This window comes from Colletotrichum tamarilloi (assembly GCF_030869305.1).
Source record: "Colletotrichum tamarilloi strain Tom-12 chromosome Unknown Scaffold_1.1, whole genome shotgun sequence".
Lineage (NCBI taxonomy): Eukaryota > Fungi > Ascomycota > Sordariomycetes > Glomerellales > Glomerellaceae > Colletotrichum > Colletotrichum tamarilloi.
This window is the reverse complement of record NW_026849384.1, coordinates 332,321-358,468: the sequence shown is the minus strand read 5'-3', so window position 1 is coordinate 358,468 and position 26,148 is coordinate 332,321. Positions and strand designations below refer to the sequence as shown.

Here is a 26,148-nt window from a genome sequence, read left to right as displayed (position 1 = left end):
CGCTCCAGAAGCCTACCCGAGCGACATTGTGTTTGCTCGTAGCTTTGCTCTTTTTATTTCGTTGAATGTGGGAAAGCAACAGCTTATTGTACAACTTTCAGGAACCCAGATCTGACGCTGCGGATCGCAAAAAATGCGCCAGCCATGTACGATGTAGGCATGCGTATGCCCTCTTTTCTCTCTCTCCAAACTTTTCTCTATGTTTGACTTCCCGGATGCAGATTGGTCAGCGTAGCGATGTCTCGTTTGTGGCCCAAAGACGACTCTCTCGATATTTTCGTCCGGGCCTCGTCCAAAAGGGTTGCTCTGCGCGGTAGCAACACTTGTTGCCATAAACGGCCAAGGATCCACTCGCGTAGAGTGTCGAATACCCACCTCTCGCCGACCAAAGCCTGTATAGGTCGCGTTGGGCGTGGTCGTTCGTGGCCCGTCTCCTTACTCTTCCCCATCGTGGGTGACGTTTAGTCCTGGAGGCAGCTTTTGCGAGGATATGTGAGTTAGACCCAATCAAGGCTTCGCAGTTATTGACATACCCGAGATAGTCCTCCTTAATGCTGCCAATCGCCCACATCTCACCGACTTCTGTGCGCGTACCAATTACCTTGACACGCACGTGGGTTCCTGGTTCAATGATGGTATCTTCATTGTTGGTGAACTGCGGCGGTGTCGCATTGGGATCCCATTTGATCTCGGACGGGATCAGCTGATAAAGAAATAGCAGCGGTTAGCTATCGACGAAAAGGTACTGCCTGGCCAGCGCGGAAGCGAGAACCTACATGTGCCGACACGAATAACCGCAGAGGCCCCGCCTGGGCGAAAAAGCCCTGGTGATTGACTGAGTAGACCACAGCATCAACCTGGGTTCATGTCAGAAGCCGCTTCCCCGACAAAGCCAGGCAGATTTATAGCAATTACCGTCTCGCCCTTGAAGGGTCGCCAAACCACGGCTCGGTATCCCACCGTGAACTCGGCCAGGCCACTGCCTGGGAGAATGCGACCCTCGGAAATATCGAAGGTATCCATGATGGAAATGATGTAGTAACTTCCTGCGCAGGTGCCTTCCACGTCCTTCAGCAACTTGCTCGTCACCAGCTCGTGCATGTTCCGGCCGAAGTAGGAGGGGTGCAGGGTGACCCTGCGCTCCATGTTGTAGAGGAAGAACATCGTGACGGCTTTCAAGGCGCAGAATGCTCGGAGGCGAGAAGCGGATCGTCGTCGTGTCGTCGTCAGCGATGTTGGCCGTATCCTGCCTCCAACAACGCGTCGGCGCGTTATTAACCCAAGCTCTTCGTATTATATGCGAATAATTCTAGTGCCCGTGTTGACGTGGTCTCAATCGATCCGCGATCGAGTGACACGACTGGAAGCGTGGGGTGAAACAATCGATGCGCGGCTTCCAAATGCAGACCGGTGAGTAGGGTCAGAAGTCGCGAACAAGCTGAAGCTAGAGGGTTGCAACGCGCGACACGCCTCCGAGAAAGAAAATACACGAGGACGGAATAAAGGAGAAGCGCGAGGAATCGGGATTTTGACGAATATCTCCTCTGTGGTGCGCTGAAGGAGATGCGCCGCCAGCGTTGTGACTCGACGGGTAGTGAACGGAGAGGTTGTCCTGAGATGAACCTGACGAGGCTGAGATGGCCTTGTTACGGCAAGAAGTGGCTCCTGAATTTTTTGGCCTGCGGGCAGCCACACCTACACATGCCCCAGGCAGGAAAAGTGGGATTGGCAGGAGCTCAAGCCACACCTTTCACTTCGTTCTACCGCGCTTGCGCTAAAGCACTGCGCTAGCGCGGAAGGCCCGTGGCGGAAAGGTCGTCGCTCCGAAACCGGGGTAAGCGCGATGTTCAGGACGGGAACCTTGGAAGGCAGGTACTTTAGGCGCGACTTGAATAGTGATTAAATGAGCGACAAATCCCATTCGTGGATTGCGATGCTGGAGAGTGCACTGTCAGATGCCAGCAGGATGCGACAAGTGGCGCCATTTGGGCCGCGGATGTGAGAGCCCAGCCCTAATGAGTTGGAGCTGGCGTCATAATTTGGGCTTGCGGCACAGATCACGCATGGAGTCAGTCTGTTTATCCAACGAGGACTGTAAAATTGGCCAGCTTCATGTTTTGACATCCGGATGCCCTTCAAGCTCAATCAGAAGAGTCGGTTAAGAGCCTCCCCAGCCTCCGACGCGCTCACACGACAAATGCACGACGTTAGATTGGGCGGAGGGAATCAGTCGTATGTTTGGTGCATGCACGTTTAGAGATTTTTAGTGGACTCATTCCCCCCAAATTTCCAGTCAGAAGCCGCCATTGTGGACCTTGTCGCTTCCAGGACTGCTGGAAATCCAGTGGAATCCCTACGAACTCCCCGAACCGAAGAGCAAAAACGCGCTCCCAGCGGCCCCACGGGTACTTGCACCGCAAAGGTTCGGCGGAAGGCAAAGTAACTCGACGTGCTTGGGTGGGACACATATGAACACCATTGCAACCCTGTCCGGAACACGACGGCATTCCCTCAAGTTCCATCATTCGCAACGACGCCAACATCACCAACTCTCTCCCAAGTCGCCCGTAGTGCATCCGCGACTAATCTAATTTTTGGTATCGATACGGCCGTTCCAAAGTGCATCGCAACCAATCCGTCCGGCCCGCTCACGCTCCAGCTGTTGCCGATCCGCCCGCGGCTGAGCCTCGACCCTGCAGCCAGCCTCGTCTTGGTGCATCTATCCTGCAACAAACCTCGGCTCTCAGTCCACCACATCGCCCTTGGCTCAGGTCTCAGCACCATCTCATTTAATTCACCGCCATCATGTCTTTAGACTTGGAAAAACACCTGACCTTTGTTCGTGAACTGTCCGACTTTCCAGAGTACGTCGTTAGCATGGTTGCTAATGAGCTCACAGTATGGTGCATACCACCATAATACCGTCAACATCGGCATCCACATGGCATGTGTGCCCATCATCTTGTTTTCCGGATTTTGCCTTGTAAGCAGTCAATGAGATGTAACTCGAGTCTTTTCATCTGAGCTCATACAGACTTCCCCAGGCCACCAACACAGGAACTCTCATTCCACTCCCTAGCTGGCTCACCGTCCCTAATCTAGATCTTAACTTGGGGACACTGGCAGCCCTGACTTGGGGTGGTCTGTATGTTCTTCTCGAACCTGTTGCCGGCACGCTCCTGGCCGTCATTTGCTTGGCCGCCACTGCCGCTGGCAACCACTTCAGGGTTGAGAACCCTACCTTGACCAACCAAGCCGCCATCGGCATCCACATCGCCTGCTGGATCTTCCAGTTTATCGGGCACGGCGCCTTCGAGGGGCGCGCACCGGCGCTGTTGGACAACCTGGTTCAGGCTGTCTTCCTGGCCCCTCTCTTTGTTTGGCTTGAGTTCCTGTTCAAGCTTGGGTACCGTCAGGAGCTCAAGGGCCGCGTTGACAAGGCCGTCGAGAAGGAGATTGTCAAGTTCAGAGCCTCCAAGGCGAACGGCGACGCCAAGAACGGAAAGGCCCAATGAAGTCTTTGCAGACCAGCCGATGACAAAATACTTACCCGGTCTTGCGATGTAAATTCAACCAAACTCACACACCTATCGGAAAGACTACAAGCGCTGGCCAAGTGCTTACTACTCCGCCTACCTAACTAACACTGACAGAGATGAGCAAATTTAAGAAGGCTGAGAAGCCATCACAGGGAGGCCACGGGCGGACAGAAGAGATATTGAAGGATTAAGGCCCCACGGCGTGGAAGCATTCGGGCAGGAGCCATCACTTCATAGGCGGAGTACTTTCATCATATACCAATTTGAGCTTACGCGTATACAGATTGTCAATCGTTGGATCTGTTGCCGGCCGAGTTACAATACTTTATGGTCGGAAAGGAGTTTCCTATTCGGACCCCTTTTGCGCGTTGCTTGCTTTCGGTTATCGTGTTCTTCTTATTTTTGGGAAGGGAAAGAAGCCTCTATTTGTCCATGTCAATTAAACAAGGAAACCCCTCAAAACACATACATAGTTCAACAAACATGAAGCATTCACTCACCAAATCTCCTTCATCCTTCCCCCTCTACCTCGTCTCTTTGCATCATAAGGTATACCTAAGAATGGTGATCTCTCCCTCTCTCTATCTTGCGCGCGTCACAACACACAAAGGACTGAACGTCGGAACGAGCGTCAGAAACAACCTCGCGGCGGGTGCCTCTCCCCTAATGGGTCACATCGTCTCGGCGATCCTTGTTACCAAACGGGTTCCAACCGCCCTTGCGCTTGCCACTCTTCTTTGCCGCCTTCTCCGGCCCCGGCGACGGCGGGGGCGTGGGACGTCGTTGAATACTCGGCTCCTCGGGCCACGGAGCGGCCCGCTCCTCTCGATAGCTGTTGGCCAGTTGCTTCATCTCCCTGCCTCTTCTCACGGCGATAGACTGCCTTGCCGGTGATGGCCCATCGGCTTCCTTCATGATCCGGATAGCCTCGTCGGCGGCCTGTCTACCCGAGGCCGTGTCTCTGCCGTAGCGGTTCTCCTTTGTCGGTCGTTCATATGGGCCCTCTTCTGAACTTTGGCTCGTTAGCTCGTCTGAGTTCTGTCTTGTTTGCTCTTCCACCCGCCGTCTCTTTTTCTCTTGTGGGTGTTGTCTCCATTTGTCTTCTGAGCATCGTCGCTTTTGCTCTTGTGAGCGTCGAGATGATTTGCTGATCGGGCTACCAGTACTGGTTACAGTGGGCAGACGTCTCGGTTCCATTCTCCTGCGCTTCTTCTTAGTAGTCTTCTTATTCCCGGGCGTCGATGGAGGAGGCGGAGGCGGTGGCGGAGGGAACATATTCTTGGAACGGAGTCGTGGGTCCTGGTATCCCGGATCCCCGCGAGTGTCACCAACCGAAGCAGCAGGAAAGGTAGGAAGAGCGGGGAGAGGCCTATCAGCATAATTCTCGCTCCCCTCAACAAGAGAAGCATCACCGCCCTGAAGTCGAGCAGCTTCTTCCATCTCCCGCTTCCTCAACCCCTCTTGGTAGTCCTCCTGGATCGACCAGTAGTTTGTCCGCATCTTTTCCTCCTTCTTATCCTGTTCCTCCTTACGCCGCCGTGAGGCCGCCAGCGCCGCTGGCGTGAGCTTCTCGCGGTACTTGTTCGTCGTGGTCGTACTAGTGACCATGCCCTTGGTGGCGATCCCGGTCTCCTCGGCAGTGCGGCACTCTGGGCAGGTGACGTTGGGCCAGACGGTGTCGTTGGCGCGGAGCTCGCTGCAGGGCTCTTCGGGGGCGTCGCCGAAGAAGAAGGAGAGGACTGGGCGGAAGCACCAGCCCGCTCGATGGCGCCATGTCTTGCGGCAGGTTACGCGTTTTCGTTCTTGGTGCTGGCATGTGTAAATCGTTTTGGCGAAGCACATTGCTGCTACTCCTATTGGATGAAGTTGCCTTCGATGGCGAACGTGATGCTGGCTTTGGAGACTCAAGTGTGTCCACCTACTCCGGGAAAGTCTTCGGTTATGTCAATTGTTGTGATATAAGTGATTTTGGTTGCTTTGGTTTGTCTTCTCCGGCTCTGACTTCTCTCTCGTTCAGGATACTTCTATATAACTCTGTCACAATATAGTCTTTACTCGCGATCAAAGATCATCGACAAAGGGTAAGCATGAGATTTGTTGCAACTCTCTTCATTCACGACAATGCACACAGCCGTTGTTTGGCATAATCCCTTTGTTTCCGTGGCCTCGAACAAGAGAATCCAAGCCTTTTGACACAATACACACAAGAGACTTTGAACACCTGTATCTATTCACAATTCGAACTTGCTGTAATAAGTGAAGACTATGATAGGCAGTCTTACATACGACTGCGACTTTCCTTCATAACTTGATCAAGTGAGTCATTTGCATATCAACTTTGCCTACTACCAAGGTATCGAGCGACTCAACTCGACCTCGACAAACAATTATGGTACTTCGGAGTCTTGCTTCCCGTCTCAAGCTCGAGGCAAATATTCAGCTTACCACCTTTATCACAATACGTGCAGCTGACTTTGGAAACGAAGAAGCGCCATTACTACTACATTACATGCTTACATGCTTGTCGGGTATTGAACATAATGACTTCTTAAGATTATGTAACCGAACCTCTTTAAGTAGTCAAGACTAGGTGTAACAAAAGTTCTTTGTTCTGAACATAGCCTGCCTTAAATATTCGCTTCCATTGATCAAGAGACCTTTTCCTAGTTGTGAAGAAGACCAATCATCAAGAAAACAGAAGGCCTAATGCAGTAGCTTAGTTCTCTCAGTCGCGTCCTTTCGACGTTCTTTCTATAGTTTCATAGTTCACATGGTTAGGCACACAGTTGTCTTTTTTGATTACACCAAGAAAGTTCCAGACTGTTAAGCCCTTTCTCGAAAATCCTACGGAAATCCCTGGTCACCCTTTCCCCTGTCTTCTCATCCTATGATAGTCCATCTTGATACCAGCCTCCCAGGCAGATTCAAATGTATTTCTAGCTCAGGACACCCAATTTCTTCACAGCCGCTTGATCGAACCTAGCTGCATATATCCTCATTTCGTATGCCAGCATGTCTCATCGAGTGGCAACTGCAATAGTTCTCAAGAAGCTGGTACACCACGGCCAATGCAAACTCCAACAGCAGCATAGATGGAGCAGAGCCATTCAGATCCCGTCTATGACGGAATATCCAGCCAAATATCCAGCCACTATCACAACTTTGCCTGTAATCAACCCGGGCAACAACACACAATGGAAGCTCATTCGCTACTCGATGCACATGATTCCCGGATTCTAGACCTGGTGACTTACGACAGAATGAGAGGGGAAATTCAGCTTCCAAGAGCGTCCACGTCAGGTCCTCGACGCTTCGCGATCTCCAATAAGTTGCCCAACGGCGCAAAATGGGCTGTCGAGGATCTTCATGAACAGCTGACTATATGGGGTGATGAATGGAAGAGAGTATGGGAGAACAAGTCAACAGATACAGCGCGGCGAAGCAGTCACGTTCATGCGCCTGTATGGTGGCAGAAGGCAGGGAGATATACGGACGCGTGGATCGACGAAAGAACGAGGATCGTCATCTATCAGAAGATCGATGGCACCCTGCAAATACTTCAGTCCCTGCGAGAAGGGATCACCGCGTCGTCACACATCTTCTTTGGCTATACGCCGAGAAGAGGTCATGTGGCCCTGTGGTTCCTGCCAAAGACCCCTTCGAACCTTCGCCGGCTGCCCAAGATCGTACGAGAAAGCGGAACGCCTGAATCATCTCATCACACTGGTCACACCGAGACGGGTTGTGACGCACGCCGAGATATTGTTCGACATGCCATCTATAGGAGATCAATGACTGGGTGCAGGTTGAATCGCGAGACTTGTTCCCTGAGGAGATCTGATTCCAACGAGGTGAGACCTTTGGCTGAGGAGATGGAAGCTCTGATGCGTCTCGTAGATGATGCCAGATTCGCAATGTTTCCCACTACCGCGAAGGGTTCTCAGAAGCAGCCGAAGGTTTGTAGAGAAGACGCCAGGGATGAGATGTTTGTGACTGCGGCAAGACACACTGGGGAGTCACGTAAGGCTCGGCATTCTCCCCCTCCAGATCGAGATGATCTCTCCAGTCGTTCACGAACCAATAGTACGCTCGACAAGTTGAGCCCCCGCTCTTGCTCAACAATCACAACAAGGAATGAGATGTCCTCGTCCCGGAATGACGAGCAAGTGCTCACTGGGCTTCACTTGGTCCAACGCCATCCTCGACCAGACGTCTCGGTAGTTGTGGGACCGCATCCCGGACACCGAGGGAATATTTCTCGAGTCTCTTGTCATCCGGGAGCATCAGATTCAGAAGGGGCTGGGCCGCCTTTCGCACGAGAGGAGACGGACCAGCACCGCGTAGCGCACAACGACCACGAGGCACATGGCCGCGCTCATCGCAGGCTGTGCGACAGCGACAAGAAACGGACCCACGTGCGGAGGCAACACGAGGAATTACGGGAGAAACATCCCAAGCTCGGGCAGCGTCGGAGGATTGAAATTGGCGAGGAGGTGGAGGAGGAGAAGGAGAAGGCGGGTTCGCGACTGGGCAATGCGGGACGCAGCCAAGACCGGCGTGACCAGGAGCAGCGGCGCCACGAAGAGGGAGGGATGGCCCGCAGGCGAAGGATTCCCGGAGATGGCAGTCGGAAGAAGCTTGTATTTGCTACAGTCCCCGCTCGCAATCGCTCTCCCACGAACCCCGTCAAAGGCTCCCCAGGCCAGGTCGTCGGAATGTCTCTGGGCCCTTCCAGCCCGGATGCCGGCAACGAGGATCGGCGGTCTGAAAGGAGACCCGGCAGCTTGCTGCATGAAGAGGAGAAAATATCGGTATGGGAGGCTCGGCAGGAGACACTCGCTACCTTGGAGGGAAGAAGCTGAGTCTTTGCTTGCTACATTCACTATCATACTGCGTGCTTCACGAGCGGGCGGCCGCCAAAGTGCCATCTGTCTAGAGTAGTAGCCTTTGCTTAATTTGGATAATGGTCACTGTGAAGGAGGGCGAAAGACATTATTTGTCGGTTATTGCGGCAGGGATAGATGAATATGGATATGCAACATCCGCTTGGTGACCTCCTTTTAGTTGTCTCCAAGTTGACAGCCGTGTGACAGCAACCGGGGTGACGTTACAGCTGTCAAGCCAGACATGTTTCCTGGCGGTAAGTTAGGTTGAGATTACCACCTCCACCTACGTATTAGCAAGATGTCTCTTCTTTTTGAATGTCCTCAGATTGTGGTAAACTCCCTTTGTCAGTGACGTGCTAAGATGACGTGCGTGTTCAGCCTTCATTCCTCTCAGAATATCCCTTCTTCACGCAAAGAGGTGTTGAATGTTGAATTTGGAGTGAAAGAAAAGTGAGGAACAGCCATTCGTCTCAAAATCTTGGCAGAATTCTGACGTGGCTTGCAATAGACCGATACGGATGGTTGATTCAGCCTCCTAGATGTCCGACCCGTACTTCATGTCCCTCATTTTATTATCCGGGCTGTTTATGGCTTGGTGCCAACATAGGCGGAGCCCTCCTCCAAAGAGCGAATTCGACATATGCTGGAGAAATACCTCAGGCAAGTCAAGCCAACCGACACAGCCCCACGACTACCTATTGCGGCCCATGACGGTCCTCAATGTCTCGCATCTAAGATGGCGAGCTATGGCGTGAGAGGCGGAAGGAGTTATTATTCACAACTTGACTTGGTCAGAGTGAGAAATGTGTCGTGTCGGCCCGCGACCGCCTCTTGCCAAGGATGAATTCTTGAGCATGTCAGATGGCGGAAGCCTGGAGCGTGATTCGACAGACTTGTTGGTGAGACCTTTTCAAAATCTTGCCCTAGACAAGCTGTCAGTTCTCAAGTTTACTTCGGCTCTAGGCGCTTATGTCTAGGCGGCTAAAACGGGGTTGGGCGGGAATGCAAGCTCCCGTTAGGGAGAGCGGGAAAGGAGGCAAGTTGAGGCTAAGAGGCTTTGGGAGGCTGAGACAAAATAGACTTATTGTTTTTCTCACCTCACAACCTCCTACGTAAGAATTTCTCCGACAAGCATTACGATTGCATCCATCTATGTATCCTGTCGACGAAAGCAGAAGTTGCAGCAAAGGCCAGGCGGAGAGACAATTGCAGTAAGAGGCTCGAAAGCCATCTTTTTGAGAGGATATCCTGGCAAGCGGGCTCCATTGATCATCTCCTGTGGATCGTTTCGGGAGGGGGCAACTTTCCTTCGACGCTGCCGGATATTGAAGAGCCACGCCGTAACATCATATCATCCGAGAGGTAGTGTGGTATGTGTTCCTACCGGTGATCGGCGGCGGGAGCAACGGCGGGCGAAGAATGAGCTGACTCTGATCACGACAACTCCCCCCCGCAAACGTCACTAGGCCTTCGGCCGAGATATTCTTTTCGTGTCTCATCGGAGGATATGGGTGGATATGGGGATTCGCGCCTTTCCGTGACGGAGATCGGGTCTGGGCGGAAATTGTGAACCCCCGTGGGACTCATTCCCGCAAGCTGTTCGCAGATGAAAGGCACCAATGAGGAAGCAAGGAGGAAAGATGCCACGATCCTCCCACCGGTGGATATGTCTCACGTTTGAGTTATCCATCAGAGACATGACAGGACGGATCTAGTAGCGCGCAGGCTGGAGCGACGGTCAGCGATTGGTCGACTTTGACGGGAGGAAGCTGTCAAAGGCGCTTGGCCTCAGACTTCCCGCCCTCCCTAGACCGCCTTGGCCCTAGGAGCCAAGGAGCCTGGCCTTTCGTGCCCGCCCAAGGGTCCCTCTTCATGGTTGGCTCGGTGTCAGGTTCCGAAGCGAAACCTCTGTGATGGGCCTCTGCGGGAAATGTAGCCGGGAACTTCACGAAACTGTCACGCTCAGCAGGGGATCAACGTGAACCACACGTTGAGGATTCTTGCGACCTTGGCACTGATGTGGGCCAGTCGAGGGCAAAGCCGACGAAGACGGAAGGCAGACTGACTGCTCATCGACGACAACGCCGACGACGACAATGTAGAGACAGCTCACCATGATCCCTCAGTTCGTCGATAGCCTAATTTCATTATAAAAGGCCTCGTCGTCCGCCGTCCAAATCGTAATATCTCTTCTCTCATCATCACACCGCGCCTTCACTACAGGATAGTCAGCCGCTTCAACTCTCTCAACTCTCAAGTCTTTGGATCACTCACTATCACTTCTTCTTCAAACCAATCCCCCTTTTCTTCGGAAACCCCAACCATCAAAATGAAGTCCGCTGTCGTCCTCACCACCCTCCTGGCCTTCGCCGCCGCCAACCCCGTTGCCATTGCCAACGTTGACAACACCAACGCCATCGCCAAGCGCAATGTCGAGCTCGAGGCTCGCCAGCTTGGTGGCATCGACCTTGCCACCCTTCCCGGCTTGGGCGCCCTGGCGGGTCTGGGTCTTCCTGGTCTCTCTAACCTCCCCATCAGCCCGAGCAACGTTGTTGCCATCCTCACCGGCCTCTTGGCCAGTGTCCTCAGCGTTGTTGGCAACATCCGTAAGTGAATTAAGAGCTCGTAGATCGAACCGTTTCAACTGAAAAATCCAAAAGGCCAGGGTGTTCCCGGTGCCGGTGCGATTCCCGGCCTTCCTGCCATCCCCACCATCCCCGGTGTCTCCGTTCCCGCCATCCCCACCGGTGCTGTCAGCGCCGAGCAGCTCACCGCTTTGATCGGTGCCCTTCAGGCCCAGGTCGCCAACGCCACGGCCATTGGCTCCGGCCTCCCCGCCGGCCTCAGCTTGGCCCAGCTCCAGCAGATCCAGGCCATCATTGCCACCATCCAGGCCCAGATTGCCCCTCTCGTCTCTGGCACCGGTCTTCCTTCCCTTCCTGGTGAGTACTGTCTATGCCATTCACCTTCGAACAGTTACTGATTCTTCAAATTAGGCGTTCCCGCTGGCGGTCTCCCCGACCTCGGCGGTCTTACCTCCGGCCTCGGCGGCCTTGGCGGCGTCCTCAGCCTCATCACCGGCCTTCTCGGACCCCTCCTCGGTGGTCTTCTCGGTGGCCTCGGCGGCGGCCTCCTCGGTGGCCGTGCTTAAATTCGAGAATCGTCGCAGGCCGGTAACTCATTCGGGCAGGTATTCTGCAGCCACGGAACTGCACACCCATGACGAGTTTCGGCATAATTGACAACGCCCCGTCGGCTTGTCGACCGGGCTTCTCGCAAAGCACTTTTTCCACAATCACTCCACCCACAACTTCCAGCATGCGGTCTGCATGATACCAAAAAGTTTCCGAAGACTTTGAGAGGAAAGGACTGGAACGCGAGGGATTTAGCGGTGATCATTCAACATCAACCGGGGACTTTGAACTTTGTTGCGGGCATCTGGCGAGTCCTAGCGGCTCCTTTTCGCCTTGCTTAATCTCTTGTCTTTAATCATTTTTTACCAACCTAGCTTCTCTTCTACATGTCCCCCAGGACAACACAATAAAAACTGTCGATCCTTAAAACTTATCGTCTCTCACAGTGATACTCTTTATGAGTGGATAGTACCGACCAGCCGCGCAAGAATCGATAACAGCTGATTATTCGGTACGATTATGCCTAGCAGATCAGCTCAAACCGACGTTGTGTCCAGTACACGAAGAAGAGGCATGTTGAATTGGGCAATATTGCCTTCGAGTTGTGTCTTTTCCATCGAGTACCAAAGCCATGTAATTCGCTGATCAACGCAGGTTGGTTTGCATATGGCAATGATTTGCGAACGAAGGGATGGATGGGCAGAAGTTGAGATGAACCGTCGTTGGTCGTTGCAATGGATGCATACTCTTCGATAATCGAATAGCCAGCCACCCTACCGGGCTATCTGAGATAAGCGCATATTGAGGGGCTGCAAGGGAGCCAATGCCAGGTAGTGGGTACCCGATCTCTCCGTCTCCCCTTCCCCACACACCTACATCATCCATCGAAGCCTCCTCTGCGATCGATAAACCGAATTCGCCATCTTTCAGCTTTGACCATCATCTAGCTTCGTTTTTTACCTTTGAGCTCCCTGACGTCAAGCCACTCACTCGCACAGCCAGCGGCGGGCGTTTGCTTTCAGAGGAGCAGGGTGACACGCCGGGCAAGGGTACGGCATTGTCGCTGTTGCTTCTGCTCCAGCCCTCTGGCTCTCCCGGTTCCTGCAAGCCTCGAGTCTGCAAGGTCCTGACGGCCTAGCCGTTTCCAAGAAATCCCAAGAATCGGGGCCAAAAGATGACCAGACGATGCCTGACGCGAACCCCACGCCGCCGCGTCTATCGGGTCAATCTCTGCTCTATCTGAAATCTAGAACAGCGGGACGCGGCGGATCCTCTGGCATCATCCATTGAGACGCGGTGATCGAGGCTTCCTGTTCTTGACTCGAACGACTTTCTCGATCCATCTGTCTGCTGATTGTCTGGTCAGGTTGGTCTCCTAGAATGAGACGGCGGAAGAGTCTTCCGGATCCTACCTTGTCCGAATGCGGTTTGCAACGTCGGTGGTGAACAAAGCTGTTCAAAAAGCGTGGACATTCTTAGCTACCACAAGTCCAGCCCAACCCACGGTGATAGGTATCACAAGAACGGCTGGCTGCGCGTGTTGTTGAGTGCCTCCGAAACGAGGGCCCCGATGAGAACAGCAGGACCCTGACGCAGGATGGCAGGCTGCATCGGTCTAGACGCATGATGGCTGCTGCTGGGCGGCGCGCCGGCAGAGTTGCCGTTTGGCGGGCTTCCCCACACTTTTACTCACCTCCCCCGCCGATCGTTGCCTTCCGCGGTGGAGAGAGTGGGCGGGAGCGTGAGCCAACGAACGATGATCCGTACATACGTCCCCAATGTCGTACCTACCTACATGATCGTTGTGGCAGAGAAGCAGCACACCAGACTGGGCGCAGCTTGAATGTCCAATGGCGATGATCCCTTTCTGCCCATTTCTCTCTTGTCTGTATGGCTGCTTACCTATCCACTGCAATCATTTCGTCAGAGCTACTATGACATGTGCACCAGGACGTAGATCTCGTACCGGTTTGGGCATAACATCACGTGTCGAGCTCATGATTCGCGAGGGCTTGCATGGAGAATGCCGCAGTCATGCATAGCGTAGCAAGCGTAGCAATACCCACCGCAGAGAAGAAGCGAGCCCCCCCTTCAGATGTTTCTATGGGTTTCATAGCGAAGCCTGGCACTCGATTGTCATCCGTTCCGACCATGGGGTCTCCCTTGCTAATTCCAAGATGCTTCGGGAAGCGGGAAACTCAATGCTCAAAGAGGATAGACCGTGCCATTTTCTCAGGATCGACGACATCTGACTGGCTCTTGATGTCAGACTAATCCAGCATCTTGTCTCCAGCTGGGAGCCATGGCATCGCATCGCAAGCTATCAATCGTGCCAGGCTCAGTGTGATCAGACCATGTACCTGCGCGGGGTAACGAGAGCGAGGGGCAGTTAGGGGTCTATGTCTTGCTTGTCCATCGACTATTACGCACTTCCCGTTGGATAGAAGACGGCAGACCACAGCAGAAATGATGGAGGGAGGAGAGCACCAGCGCTCGACCTTCTGCCGTGACGTCTAACACTAACAGCTACCATTCATCCAATCCATGTCAGTGTACCTACTTTCAATACCTCGTGACCAGTCCTCCAACTCAGCCAGAAGCGGTGCTTGACAAAGCCATAGCACACCAGCAGACTACTTACACTGGTATTCGACGATGCACCCTTTCCCTCGAGCGGGTTCCCCGTTCCCAAGTCCCCTTACACTAGCATGGTAGCTCCCCACGTAGCCAAGTAGCGTTAGTCTTTTTAGCGTGTGATGGTGACAGACGAGTAAACACCGTCATCGTTCTGACCGGCCCATCGACAAGCTTTCCCGCATCCCTTGTGTCAGGGGAGTGGGCGGTGGTCTCATTGGTGAAGTCATTCTCAGGGTGTGGGTGGTACAGGATCACCATGGGCCCTTGTTCGAGCTACCTACCTTGAACGTATGCCCTATGGCAAGTCGAAGCTCGAGCTAGGTGGTGGGTGCTTCGACCCAGCTGTGACGCCGGATTGCTTATATACCTCCTCTTCTTCCCCTCAAATCCTCGCGATCATTGTTTGCAACACTGCTACAAACGCCTTGACAACTACAACCACAACCCATTTTCGATTAGATACCAAGTCACACACACATCAACATCAACCGTCATCATGGACTCAAGCAAGAACGTTGATATCCCCGTCTCCCCTACCGGCCGCAGACGTGTAAGAACCCCTTAAATTCAGCTGCACATGTCACGCTGCTCACACGTGTAAACCTCAGAGCTCTGGAACCCTCTTCCAAGGTCTCATGGACCAAAAGCGCCACGACGGCAACGCAGCCCGTAGACAATCAATGACAGATTCAAAGCCGGCGCCGGGATTCATCGGGCAAATGTGGCATAAGTAGGTTGATCCCAATGCTTATATTATATACCCCATACTAATGCGCCTTTGTAGCTGGACTCGTGGCCCTGCTAGCCCCCCGAAATAGGATCTTTGTGACGAGAGTATGGCGATAAGGGAGTTTGTAAGATTGAGTGGGTTTGGCGTTTTGGGACAGACGAGAATCCCTTTGAGGTACTCCCTTTTGTAAAGTTACACGGCGCATATTAGCCCGTCACAGTTTGCCGTACAGAATATGGAATTCTAATCTCTACTGATTGGGCCTGAATACCCTACATGATAATCGTGACTGACACATTACCCTCCCACGCGTGCATTGTGGCAGATCTTGAACATGGCGGTGAGTTTCAACCATCTAATGAAGACTGGATTATACAATATGTACACAGCCCTTCGTCAATAAGCTCGTAGATGATCAACTTGTTTCTACTCCACGTGTCAATATGATGGGTTTTTACATTTCGATCAGCGGTGTGTTTCTTCCAGAAGAAATAATCGATCTACATTTTTTGACCACGTACTCCAGTAACTAAAAGTTTTCAACCCTAACTCAGTTCGTTCATTGCCGCAGTATCCGTCGACGCTAGGAACACCACGACACATCAAAGCTGGCATGTGGTTCATTGCCGTCAACATGTTGCAAAACACAAAAAGGAAAGTCAAGTGGGAACGTGGTTGGGGACAAATGTCGGATCTGAATTACGACTGCCAGAACTATATCCTAGGGAATCAAAAGTCATCCCACTCTAAACAGTAATCCTCCACCCGCTGTCCCCCAATGTCGTCAAAGTTTTAACCAACCTCGAAAGTCGGGAACAAGTGCCAGGCTTGCATTCCCATGGCTTGAAGCCAGAATACCCCACCTGTTGCTTCCCCTTGTCGCGTGGTCCCACCGTAGAACCCCAAAACTGTTGATCGAGACGCGAGCTTTTCTCCATGACCACAGATGTGACCACATCAGAGAGACGCGACCAGCCCAAACTCATGAGCCCTTTCGGGCCCCCAATACAAACGTTGTCCCCACGTATCGGCACCCAAATGGGTGGTGGCGTGTATCGTGGGGTAGATCCTCCTCGGCCTAGTCCGAGATGCTGGCTCCGGAGCAAAGTAGCCTCTGCCGCGAGAAATCGTGAGAGTTGATGTGACGATCTCGGCATGTCGCTCTTACTATCGCGCTTATCTCCTTCAGAAAGGACCCCGTCTGTAGGCACTGGATAGGCAGTCTGTTTAAACATATAACAGCCTGCGTACCCCCGTCTGTCAGGATTCCGACAGCGGTTGTGTTGCTCAATCTTTTCCATCAGTCGCCCACAAGCTGCAACGGTGGGTCGGGCTCTTGAGCTTCGCAGCTGAAGAGCACCAAACACAGTACGCGAGTACGTGCTACATCTCGATAGTTCCGCATAATGCGAATTTTAACACAGTATATGCCCAGAGGGCGATTGTGACAAGAAATACTGACATTGCTGTCGATCTCGATCGTCGTTTCAACCAGGTTGCCTTCGGCGGGCCTGGAAGCCGGTCCGGAGACCGGGGCCAAATCGGCCATCTTCAGGGGCGGGGGCCGGAGCCGCCCACCTGTCCAACGCTCATGATCCGGTGATCCGTGGATCTGAGCGTAATCTGGACATTTTCGTGCGCCAAATGGCGTAATTGGGTTGCCAGGATAACCTTTCCTATTCGCAGAGGGAGACAGACATAATTCCCGAACTGCAGCTGCAAACCCATCCGTGCCGATCCTCAACGTAGAGAATCGGGGCCTTTTAAAGTCCTGCCCAGGACAAATCATGATCAGGGCTCCGTCCTTTTTCGATCCAATGTCCTGTAGCTCAGGTTAGCGGTATGATCAAGGCAGGACAAGTACAGTGCAAAGTACTTACTATCTATACCGTTTGGCAAAAGAAAAGAACCAAGAATGCCAAAGTCTCAGACAAACATGTCATTATCGTGGCGGGTCATCAGAATTAGGTAGAGTATGTCGAAGTCTAATTGCTGAAGAAAGGAGATGGTGTCGTACGTCTTGGTTGCCCAGCCTTGGGAACGTCGCAAGTCTAGAGATCGTTGCTAAAGTGGGTTAGTCGGGGAGCTGTCTTGCTAGAGCTATACAAGGTTTTCGGGACATACCACATGTGACTCCATCACGAGTATCATAAACGTAACCTCAATACACGGGCTGTATTTGCCTCTCTATGTCGTCCATTCGTTGCCATGATACAACCCCAAGGCCTTTTTACGTCCTGCCCAGGACAAAGTGACGAAGAAAAGGCCAGCGAAGCCGAACGGATGTCTTAGGCTAAACTCCAGCCTAACACCGCGTGCGCCTCCAAGGCCCCTGATCAGTGCGCAAAGCACAGTAACGGTGATATATTCGTGATGGTAGAGAAAGTGCAGCTCATATGAGCTCACTTGCTCTGTCGGCCGACAGCATGTCTGGAAGCTGGGACAGTTGCCGTTAGGCAAAGCCCAACAAGCAGAACAAGGCTGCGACTGCGTACCTTGAGCAACGACTCAAGATTACCGCAGCACCTTATGTTGCGACTGGCCACGAGAGGCAGCAGTCTGGTCGTCATCGTTGGAGCATGCCGTCGCAGACTAACCTGTCGGGACAGAAAGTCTTCCGGGCGGAGGGAGCAGGATCAACGAGCTTGCAAATGATAGCAAATATCGTGAAAGGGTGGTAGAAAAAAGAAAGCTGTTGGCTCAGAGGCACAACACGGGAAATTTGCTCAACCATCCATGGTGCGGGGAGATTGTTGATTGCCTCTGGGGCTTGACGGCGTCGAGAAGTCGTGGTGGAGGATGTGAAGTTAGGAGAAGGCCGAAGAGGAAGAGGAGGGCTAGAGGTGGGTATTTGTAGGGATGTGTGGAGGGGGTGGTGGAAACTACCTTCATGGGCCAGGGCTCCCGACCTGTCGCGCGTCAGTGGTGGTAAATCAACCGGGGGAAGCTAGGAAGCTGGCGCGCTTCCCTCAGCTGCTGCAAGATGCTGAAAAAGTAGCGATTATTGACCAAAAAGGGTTGAAAAATGTTTTCACGGTAAGAATAAAAATCGAAGGAACGAGACAGCCTACTTTCTCGGGAAGCAGACGTGATAGACTCGAAGCTGCAGCTGCAGGACGCGACATTTTCCGGGAAAGGATAGGTGCACGGGCGCTGTTAAGGCAAGGCCTCACCTAAGTCACTTTTAGTAAGGAAAGCGCGCACTGTACCTACCTTACATATCGGTACATAGTAAAGCTTAAGTACTATTAGTAGGTTAAGTACCTAGCTAAATGCTCATTTCAATCATTAATTGCTGGCTTTCTTCGCTGGCACTACCTGATACCTGACGAGTTTTGAGTACGAGAAACCAGCCCTGACTTCCATAGAACCAAGAAAGTGGAATTCCATTCCAGCAGGTGGATCTAATTGGTTACAACAGGTCCTTTTCTTTCTTATGGGAGCAACCACCGAGGCTTATCACCTTGGAACAGTGAACTTCACAGCAAAGGTGCGAGGGCAACTATAGCTTATTTGAACGGAGCAACCGCTGTGGGGTCTGTATTTCATTGAGAACATATACTGACATTCATCTTGACCGATGCCAGCCAAGCCTTTCTGAAGTACCTTACATCATGCTCCTACACTGACCATGTCGCCGACTCGTATCACTGGACGGCGCGTTCCTTCTCCGAGCAGTGCCTTAGTGGAATCATGGCTCATATGAGTGCCAAAGTACACTTTGCCGTCGAACCTTCTGACCTTGCTCAGCGTCACGAAAGGTTCCTGGTGTCTTTCGCCGCTCTCCTGGTCGACGCATACCATCTGGCATCTGCGGCAGGATCCCAGCATAGTGAAATCCTCACCACCAATCGTGAGTTTTGTCCATCCATCCTCTGCCCATGGGAGATGGTCAGGGTCTTGAGTTGGCCCGACCAAGATATTGCCTCGGAATGCTTCGGAGGGAACTGGTTCCCCGCCAGTTGCCTGGATTTCGTCGTTGAGGGCGCGCAAACTCGATGTATTGATCAGGAGTATTGGGCTCTCATTGGAAAGTAGAATCTTTGCTGGTGATTGTTCAGAGTCCGAATCCGGCGGAGAAGGCAACTCTGGAGATGCCCCGAAACTCCCCTTTGGCACCCAAACTTGAGGGTGCTGATGTTTCTGCACCTTGGCTTTTGAGTGACGCATACTTGGTCCCTGTCCTCCCGCTGGAAATCGTGCCAATGCGCATGGCACACCGAGAATATCACTGAAGAAGCCGTTGACATGATCGGAGGCATACACTTGCGTCGTAATCTTGTCGCCGCATACTCTTGAGGACCTCTCACGAGGGCCGCCGTTTGTTTCGAAGTAAGTGGGATCCGCAGATAGAGGAACTGAGATCTCGTCGGGTAGGTGAGAGAACTTTCTCCCTCTGTACGCTACACGCAGCGCGCCACCGTCGAAGTCAAGAGTGGGTTTGATGAGGGCCATCTTGGGATACCTCTTCTGGCTTAGTGCCTGTCCTGACCCTTGGTGGACAAGACACCACTCTCTATCCCAAGCCAGACCTTCGGGCATGACTTCCCAGTCCATACCAAGCGGAACAGAAAAGGCGCCACAGCTCTTGATCGGGTAGACGCTGATGCCCTGGACCTGGAACCCTATCGATGAAGTCTGGTTTTCGGCGCGACAGTCATCAACTGACACTTCTTCTCGATAGAATTCATCAATAAAGTCGATCAGGAAGTCAACGTCGGAAATAGTGCTCATCGCACCAAGACTTGCTCGAATAACGCCAGTCGGCTTTCCAGCGATGACATCTTGGTCAGTGCCGCAGCGAAACCCAGCGGAGAAATTCTTCCTCATCTCCCATGGGCTCAGGCCGAGTGCTGAAGCGATACCTCCAGGACTGCAGACCCCGCCGGTTCGAATATGTAAGTTCTTCAACGTGGCTAATTTTTCAAGCTCGTATAGACTGATCCAGGCTCCGGCAGCGTCGCGAATGTTGAACGAGACGAGTGGCCCGCTTCCTACTGAGCCATTAACCTCGCTGCGTCGTTCTGAGTAGATAGTGCAGACGGGCAGCCCATTTCCATGTTTGAGGCTGGCAAGTCCATCGTGTAGTCGGTTTCTAAGGAATGCTGTGTGCGATGCTACGCTACTCATGCTTCCGAAGAGCTCTGCGTGAACATCTAGAGCAGCATCAAGTCCTATGATGTTATGAAATGGAAGAGTGCCGTCCTCTAGCCTCTCATGAAGGAACGTCGATTTTGGAGCATGCCATCTTTCTTTTCCGCAGACAACCATATCGACGGTGCCACCCCCGAAATAGCGCCTTTGGTTGAAAATCGGCTCGGCCTGCCTTCTAACAATCAAAGCGCCAAGGTCTGGAAAGCCAAAGATTTTGTAAAGACTCAAAACCGTAAAATCGGGTGCCGTCTCCGAGTTACTGAGACCTAGAGGAGAAGTGGCCACTAGTGAGGCTGCGTCCAATAGCGTAAAAAATTGCCGGTGCGAGACGGCAGGCGACTCTCGCAGTAGAGATGGCCACGTTAACGGGTAACGTCGCCCATCCATATGAGATTGAGCTGAATATGAAAATAGCGTGGGCGAGTCTGATGCTTCCGAATCATCCAGAGGAGATTTCCCATCAATCCAACGTCTCACATCGTCATCCGCAACGCATCTGCTCTCACGCGCCTCTTCGCGAACCCCTATTATACTTGTGTGGCAAGCTTGGTGGTATACGTAAGAAAAGCCCTCTGGTGAGGCTCGGAAGGCGTCGGAAACAAGTTTGATCCCAGCTGTGGTGTTGGAAACGAAGACCAAGTCAAATTCCTCAGGGTCAGCGTTGAAAAAACGGAGAAGTCTGAGGCGAATATCTTCAATGCGAGAGGTGCTATACTGAGAAGAAGGCGAAGCGGAGTGGGGGTTGCCCAACAAGTTTGATGTCAATTCTGCAGAGAATCTGTCAACCAGAGACTTGGCATATAGCGTTGTTCCGGCATGGTCGAGATATATGGAGTCTGTGTTGTTGGTCAATAAGTTGAGATAGAATAATTGTAGTTGATGAACCAATGAACCTTTGATCATGGGGAACTCCCTATCCCTGAACTCATCCACTCGGGAGTTGTAGCTTCTCATATCCGCGTCAACCATGACGGTGAAAAGTGTTTCCACGAACACCACAGGTCGTAAAAGGCCAAATATGAGTTGGTAGTCAGGGTTGTTAGGGAGGGATATGGAAGTAGGTAAACAGCAACGTTGGGAACGTTAGTGACCTAGTGACCCCTCTGTCTAATAAATGCGCCGGATTAGGTGAGACGAAATGCCCGTCCAAGCCCATGCATATCCGAGTGAATGTGTATATGAATTCAGAGATTGTCTGTGTGTCATTGTGGGAGAGAATCAAAACACATCTGCGAGGAAAAGGAAGATTGCCATGAGCCAAGACAGGTATCGTGGGATGGCGGCTTTGTCCGCCGTTCATGCTAGAATGCCGGGCACCTCCGCTGCCTCAATAGGCCGGTCGTCGATTGCCACAAGCCGTCTGTGGCCGTCATGGGGAAACAGGGGTAGACAGTGCGGTCGTAGGCGATATGAGCCGACACTGTGAAACCAACCGTGTCCCAATTGCATTATGTAAGGTACCGCTGCGCACGAGCCTGGAAGTAGGGGAGGGGAGGCACGAAGACAAGACCCCATCTTTCTGGGTCGCGTATGCACGGACCAAGGTACTCTACCGAGCCGTGTTTAATTGAATCGCGAGAAAGCGCGTTCCGCGACCCTGGCATCGCGTCGTTCCCCGGTCATCGTGCTGGCGCGCGCCTACCACTTTAATTAAGACTCTGCGGTTCCACTTACAGCTTTCGACTTCCCACACCTCGATACTTCCTACTTCACTTTTGTTGGTACCTCGAACAAGCTTTCCTGCGTTGTCTACTTTGGAGTTGTCAGTCACGATTGCCTCTTCACCATAATCATAATCCCCAGCAACAATGTCTCGTGCCTCACTCGGCAAGCGGACGAGGTCCGTCCAGGATCAAGGTAGGCCCTATCACCCCTATAAGCCAAACGCACTTTCTCACATACAGCCCAGATTTGGTCGACCTTCCTGCCAAGCGTACCAGACGGCAAACCCGAGCTGCTTCAGAGAACGACGAAAACGCGGATCCCGAAGTAACTGCCACCACGCCAAATGTCGACAACGATCTCGACGACACCTACGTTGAGCCGGCTGCGAAGAAGCTCCGACGTTCCCCTTCCCAAAACTTCTTGAAGTCGATCCCAATCACGCCCCAGACCCCAAGACACCGTGATGTCTTCGCGAACTCTCCCTCGACCCCTCGCCAGGTTGTCAAGTCTGCCGGCAAGCTTTTCCAGAGGCTGACGCCCCAATCTCCCCTGACTCCCGGCTCTCTCCAAACCATCTACCATTCTGCCCGGCAGCTCTTTGCTCGGGGTGCCGACCCAGGCGAGCTTGTCGGACGCGAGAAAGAACGAGAGCAACTGACGGAATTCGTTCAACGCTGCTCCTCCACAACCCCCAATGGATGTCTCTATGTCAGCGGCCCCCCTGGAACCGGGAAAAGCGCAATGGTTAAGGAGATTACGGATAAGTCCACAGAATCGACCGCTGTGCGTCAAGCATATGTCAATTGCATGAGTGTTAAGTCATCAAAGGACCTCTACAATACCTTGTTAGAGCTTCTTGGACACGAAAGCGATCTGCCGGAAGCATTGGCGATGGAGGAATTGCAAAATATTTTTTTGACGAAGAAGAAGGGCTCACCTGTCTACTTGCTCGTCTTGGATGAAATCGACCATATCCTGACGATGGGTTTGGAAAGCCTGTACCGGTTGTTTGAATGGTCTCTGCAGCAGCCTTCGCGACTGGTGCTTATTGGAATTGCGAACGCCCTCGACCTCACCGACCGCTTTCTGCCGCGTCTGAAATCCAAGAACCTCAAGCCGGATCTTCTTCCCTTCCACCCATACTCAGCCGCGCAAATCAAGAGTATCATCAGCACCCGTCTGATGACGTTGTTGCCGGCCGACAGCAGCGACAAGACGCTTCCCTTTTTCCATCCTGCGGCGATTGAGCTTTGCTCGCGCAAGGTTTCGAGTCAGACTGGGGATTTGCGCAAGGCTTTCGAAATCTGCCGAAGAGCACTGGACGTGGTTGAGTCAGAGACCAGACGGCAACACGAGAACGAAGCAAGAGAAAAGGTTCTGCAGATGACACCGTCCCGGAAGCCTCTCGGCGAAAATGCGAATATGGCCGGCTCCAGCGGGTCCTCGAGGAGCGTCTCACACGTCGCTGCAACATCCCTTAAGGCGCTGACAGCCGAGAGTGCACCCCGTGTGCTCCTCAAGCATTTGAATCAAGTTACGCAGGCGGCCTTCAGCAACGGAACCAATCAGAGGCTGAAAGCACTCAACCTTCAACAGAAGGCGGCGCTCTGCTCATTGGTGGCCCTCGAGAAACGCAACCGAGCGCTGAGGATGACCACTGGCCCGTCTACCCCCACCAAGTCACAAACGATGGCACCCACAGTCAAAACTCTGTACGAGACGTATTCTATCCTTTGCACTAGAGACTCAGTTTTGCACCCGCTGTCAAGCTCAGAGTTTCGAGAGGTCATCGGAAGTTTGGAGACACTGGGTTTGGTCAACCCTGTTGATGGAAAGACAGGTGGACTTGTGATGACACAGATACCCAGCAAGAGAGGCCGCAAGGCGGCGCTTCCCACCGGAGAGGACAAGCGAGTGGCCAGCTGCGTTGGCGAGAAGGAAATGGAGAACATTGCCGAGGGTGTCGGAGCGGGTATTTTGTCGAGCATTCTCAGCGGCGAAGCATTGGATTGATCACTACAGCATAGCATAAAAGTGTAGAAGTACTTGGGTTCATTGTGCATTTTGCATGGCATCGGAGTCCGGAAAGGCATGGCACGTGGCGTTTTTGGGGATTTGTTGCGGGTCGATGGACACGGTCGGCAGGGCAATGGATGTCAAAAGAATAGGTTGTCTGGATTTTGATCGAAACGTCACTTGAGAGTTTGGGGAAATAAGGGACTGAGGATCATGAGGCTGAGCCCAGGGCATCAACATGGTATATGCTCGAACAGAGAGCATCGATGGGGTGCGAAAGAAATAGAGAGACGAGACATTAATAGCATGATACCAGACGGTTAAAACGAAACAAGGCTTGTCGAAGCAGGCAAATATCACCCGAGTCGCTTACTATGTATGTCCGGCGCACGCCCAAATGTGAAGTGAGTGACGATGAGGCGAAACGAGGATGAGGAGCTGCGGCCGAAGGGTCAGACGGAAGGCCGTGCTCCCAGTGCCCAGCGCTCCACTGATGTTGACCAAAGGTGCCGGCGTTTATTTGCCTATGAGTGCTATGTTGCTGCTGACAAGTCAACTCTGAACTGTTTCTTTCCCGCCAGCCAAGAAAGGTTCCACGTCGGAGTCCTAGATCGGGCGGAGATCCGCAGCCTTCAAAGAAACGGTGTAACCGCCAAGAAAGGTGAATTCTGCCTGGGTCTACGACTTGACTATAGCGGAGGAGGCCCTGATCTCACTCAACGCAGCAGTACCTCAAGGCTTATCTTGGGCCGTTGGTCTTGGCCTGCGTCTATTTTGCCGATGTCAATATCGACGAGGGTACCTAGGTCCCAGGGGGAAGGTCGAGAAGCACAGAGGATGGTGCCGGCCGAATCACAGTTTGTGTTCTTTTACTTCTCAGTCTGAGGTAAGCTAGCGGGTTTCTGTGTTGTTTCCTCTCCCCTCTCCTCTTTGAGACTATGCTTGAGGTCCGAGGAAGTGGGAAGAGGAGGCATAGTTTGTCTCGAAGGCGTATCTGTATACAGCAATTTTTGGCAAAACGGGGGGTGGAATTGGGTGAATGGGGGATCAAAGGTATGGGATGTTATCCGTACGTCTTGCCTTACAGTTCCGCTATTTTTACATTTCTTGTTCCTGAATCCTGAGTGGACTGGGACGACATGCTTCACGTATACCATCCGTATGCTTGTCTGTTAAACACTACACGGCCTCTGGCCGAATGGAAGTAAGCCATTGGTTGACTGATTGGTCGGGGTCTCGTGTAATAAGGCAGATAGAGGCAGGCAGACATTGGTTGTCAATCCCTCAGTGTGTTCGAAGGAAAGGGTCTCCCGTCGGCTGTCGGCATCCTAAAAGCAATGAGTTATGACGGATACCACCCTTCGGGCAGCCTACAGGTTGGATCTGCTAGAGGTGTGTGTGTTGTGGGTGGACAGTGTGGTCGCCGACTCGCAGAAACGGGCAAGCGATGCTGCAAGAGGGCCAACAAGATTGGATCACCTCAGGCACGGGAGACAGGGTTCGGATAAGGCGCCAGCCCAGACATAGCAGGAGCAACAACAACAAGGGCACTGGGCATATCGAGAGATTTCGAATTGTCGAATGGCAAGACTCGGGACGGAGACGGAGGCGGGGGGGAAAGGCGTCTCGGGCGGCGCCAGCTAGAGTGGCGTGTCTTGGAGGTTGTCTCTGCTGCTCTCTCTCTCTTTCTGCCTCTTTCCTTTCATGATTACCTCCCCCCCCCCCCCCGGCTCCCAATCATTATCGTCTCGGAAGTTGGAACCAGGCACGGGCAGATAGCTGATTGAAGATGAAATGTTCGGCCAAGCCGCGTGTTGTATGCGACTCTGGTGTCCCAGAACTCCCCACATTCCCGTGCCTCGACTTTTGGGGCCGCGTTGGCAAGTGCGTGTTTCCGACGGGAGTCTCGATTTCTGAATCCTTAGTCAGGCAGTAGCTTCCCAGTGATGAGGCGAGCGGCAACACGTTACACGGTACTGGGCAGCTACCAACACCAAGCGCGTTCAAGGGCATAATTGGTATTTTGTAAATCACCCCGTACCTTACCTAGTAGGTATGTAGACATGGAGGGTGTGAACGACAAGGAGTGAAGAGGGCACTTTCCAATCTGAGCTGAGCTGAGCAGCAGACGGGAAGCGAAGAGGGAACTTAGAAAGGAAGGGACTTTCTGGCCAGGGCACTGAGCGGACATGGGCAGGAGCGCCGGGGGATGTACTCCCGTACCTCCGTACCGCCGTACCGTGAGATGCCGCAGCCCGCAGCATCCTGACTCTCTCTCTCGTCTCCATCCGCTTCCATTCCCTACCAACCCTGGTTAAGAAGTTGAGGCTGCTTCCCTGGCCTGTTCATTCACCGAATGGAGATCAAGACAGCCCACAGTCCAATCC

General features: G+C 52.8%; 10 protein-coding genes across 10 annotated transcripts; 5 read left to right on the top strand and 5 right to left on the bottom strand.

Moving 5' to 3' along the window:
- Positions 1–461: 461 nt before the first annotated feature.
- CTAM01_00116 (DNA-directed RNA polymerase II subunit RPB7) lies at positions 462–1,164 on the bottom strand (the record flags this gene model as incomplete). Its single annotated transcript, XM_060516170.1, has 4 exons — positions 462–477; positions 534–703; positions 777–857; positions 916–1,164. 4 exons carry the CDS (start codon positions 1,162–1,164, stop codon positions 462–464), a joined length of 516 nt encoding a protein of 171 aa, XP_060388796.1.
- Positions 1,165–2,805: 1,641 nt separating this feature from the next.
- On the top strand, positions 2,806–3,515 carry CTAM01_00115 (uncharacterized protein; the record flags this gene model as incomplete). The annotated part of the gene is made up of 3 exons (XM_060516169.1): positions 2,806–2,838; positions 2,900–2,983; positions 3,045–3,515. 3 exons carry the CDS (start codon positions 2,806–2,808, stop codon positions 3,513–3,515), a joined length of 588 nt encoding a protein of 195 aa, XP_060388795.1.
- Positions 3,516–4,202: 687 nt separating this feature from the next.
- On the bottom strand, positions 4,203–5,381 carry CTAM01_00114 (uncharacterized protein; the record flags this gene model as incomplete). Its single annotated transcript, XM_060516168.1, has 1 exon — positions 4,203–5,381. The coding sequence occupies one exon, from the start codon at positions 5,379–5,381 to the stop codon at positions 4,203–4,205; it is 1,179 nt and encodes a 392-aa protein (XP_060388794.1).
- Positions 5,382–6,733: 1,352 nt separating this feature from the next.
- Positions 6,734–8,401, top strand: CTAM01_00113 (uncharacterized protein; the record flags this gene model as incomplete). Its single annotated transcript, XM_060516167.1, has 1 exon — positions 6,734–8,401. The coding sequence occupies one exon, from the start codon at positions 6,734–6,736 to the stop codon at positions 8,399–8,401; it is 1,668 nt and encodes a 555-aa protein (XP_060388793.1).
- Positions 8,402–10,754: 2,353 nt separating this feature from the next.
- On the top strand, positions 10,755–11,576 carry CTAM01_00112 (uncharacterized protein; the record flags this gene model as incomplete). The annotated part of the gene is made up of 3 exons (XM_060516166.1): positions 10,755–11,031; positions 11,086–11,367; positions 11,422–11,576. 3 exons carry the CDS (start codon positions 10,755–10,757, stop codon positions 11,574–11,576), a joined length of 714 nt encoding a protein of 237 aa, XP_060388792.1.
- A 3,116-nt stretch (positions 11,577–14,692) lies between these two features.
- On the top strand, positions 14,693–15,014 carry CTAM01_00111 (uncharacterized protein; the record flags this gene model as incomplete). The annotated part of the gene is made up of 3 exons (XM_060516165.1): positions 14,693–14,746; positions 14,805–14,926; positions 14,981–15,014. 3 exons carry the CDS (start codon positions 14,693–14,695, stop codon positions 15,012–15,014), a joined length of 210 nt encoding a protein of 69 aa, XP_060388791.1.
- Positions 15,015–15,672: 658 nt separating this feature from the next.
- CTAM01_00110 (uncharacterized protein) lies at positions 15,673–16,161 on the bottom strand (the record flags this gene model as incomplete). The annotated part of the gene is made up of 1 exon (XM_060516164.1): positions 15,673–16,161. One exon carries the CDS (start codon positions 16,159–16,161, stop codon positions 15,673–15,675), a length of 489 nt encoding a protein of 162 aa, XP_060388790.1.
- Positions 16,162–16,226: 65 nt separating this feature from the next.
- Positions 16,227–16,869, bottom strand: CTAM01_00109 (uncharacterized protein; the record flags this gene model as incomplete). Its single annotated transcript, XM_060516163.1, has 2 exons — positions 16,227–16,748; positions 16,816–16,869. 2 exons carry the CDS (start codon positions 16,867–16,869, stop codon positions 16,227–16,229), a joined length of 576 nt encoding a protein of 191 aa, XP_060388789.1.
- A 1,669-nt stretch (positions 16,870–18,538) lies between these two features.
- On the bottom strand, positions 18,539–21,049 carry CTAM01_00108 (MOSC N-terminal beta barrel domain-containing protein; the record flags this gene model as incomplete). Its single annotated transcript, XM_060516162.1, has 1 exon — positions 18,539–21,049. One exon carries the CDS (start codon positions 21,047–21,049, stop codon positions 18,539–18,541), a length of 2,511 nt encoding a protein of 836 aa, XP_060388788.1.
- An 839-nt stretch (positions 21,050–21,888) lies between these two features.
- On the top strand, positions 21,889–23,758 carry CTAM01_00107 (cell division control protein; the record flags this gene model as incomplete). Its single annotated transcript, XM_060516161.1, has 2 exons — positions 21,889–21,937; positions 21,990–23,758. 2 exons carry the CDS (start codon positions 21,889–21,891, stop codon positions 23,756–23,758), a joined length of 1,818 nt encoding a protein of 605 aa, XP_060388787.1.
- Between the last annotated feature and the right edge of the window lie 2,390 nt (positions 23,759–26,148).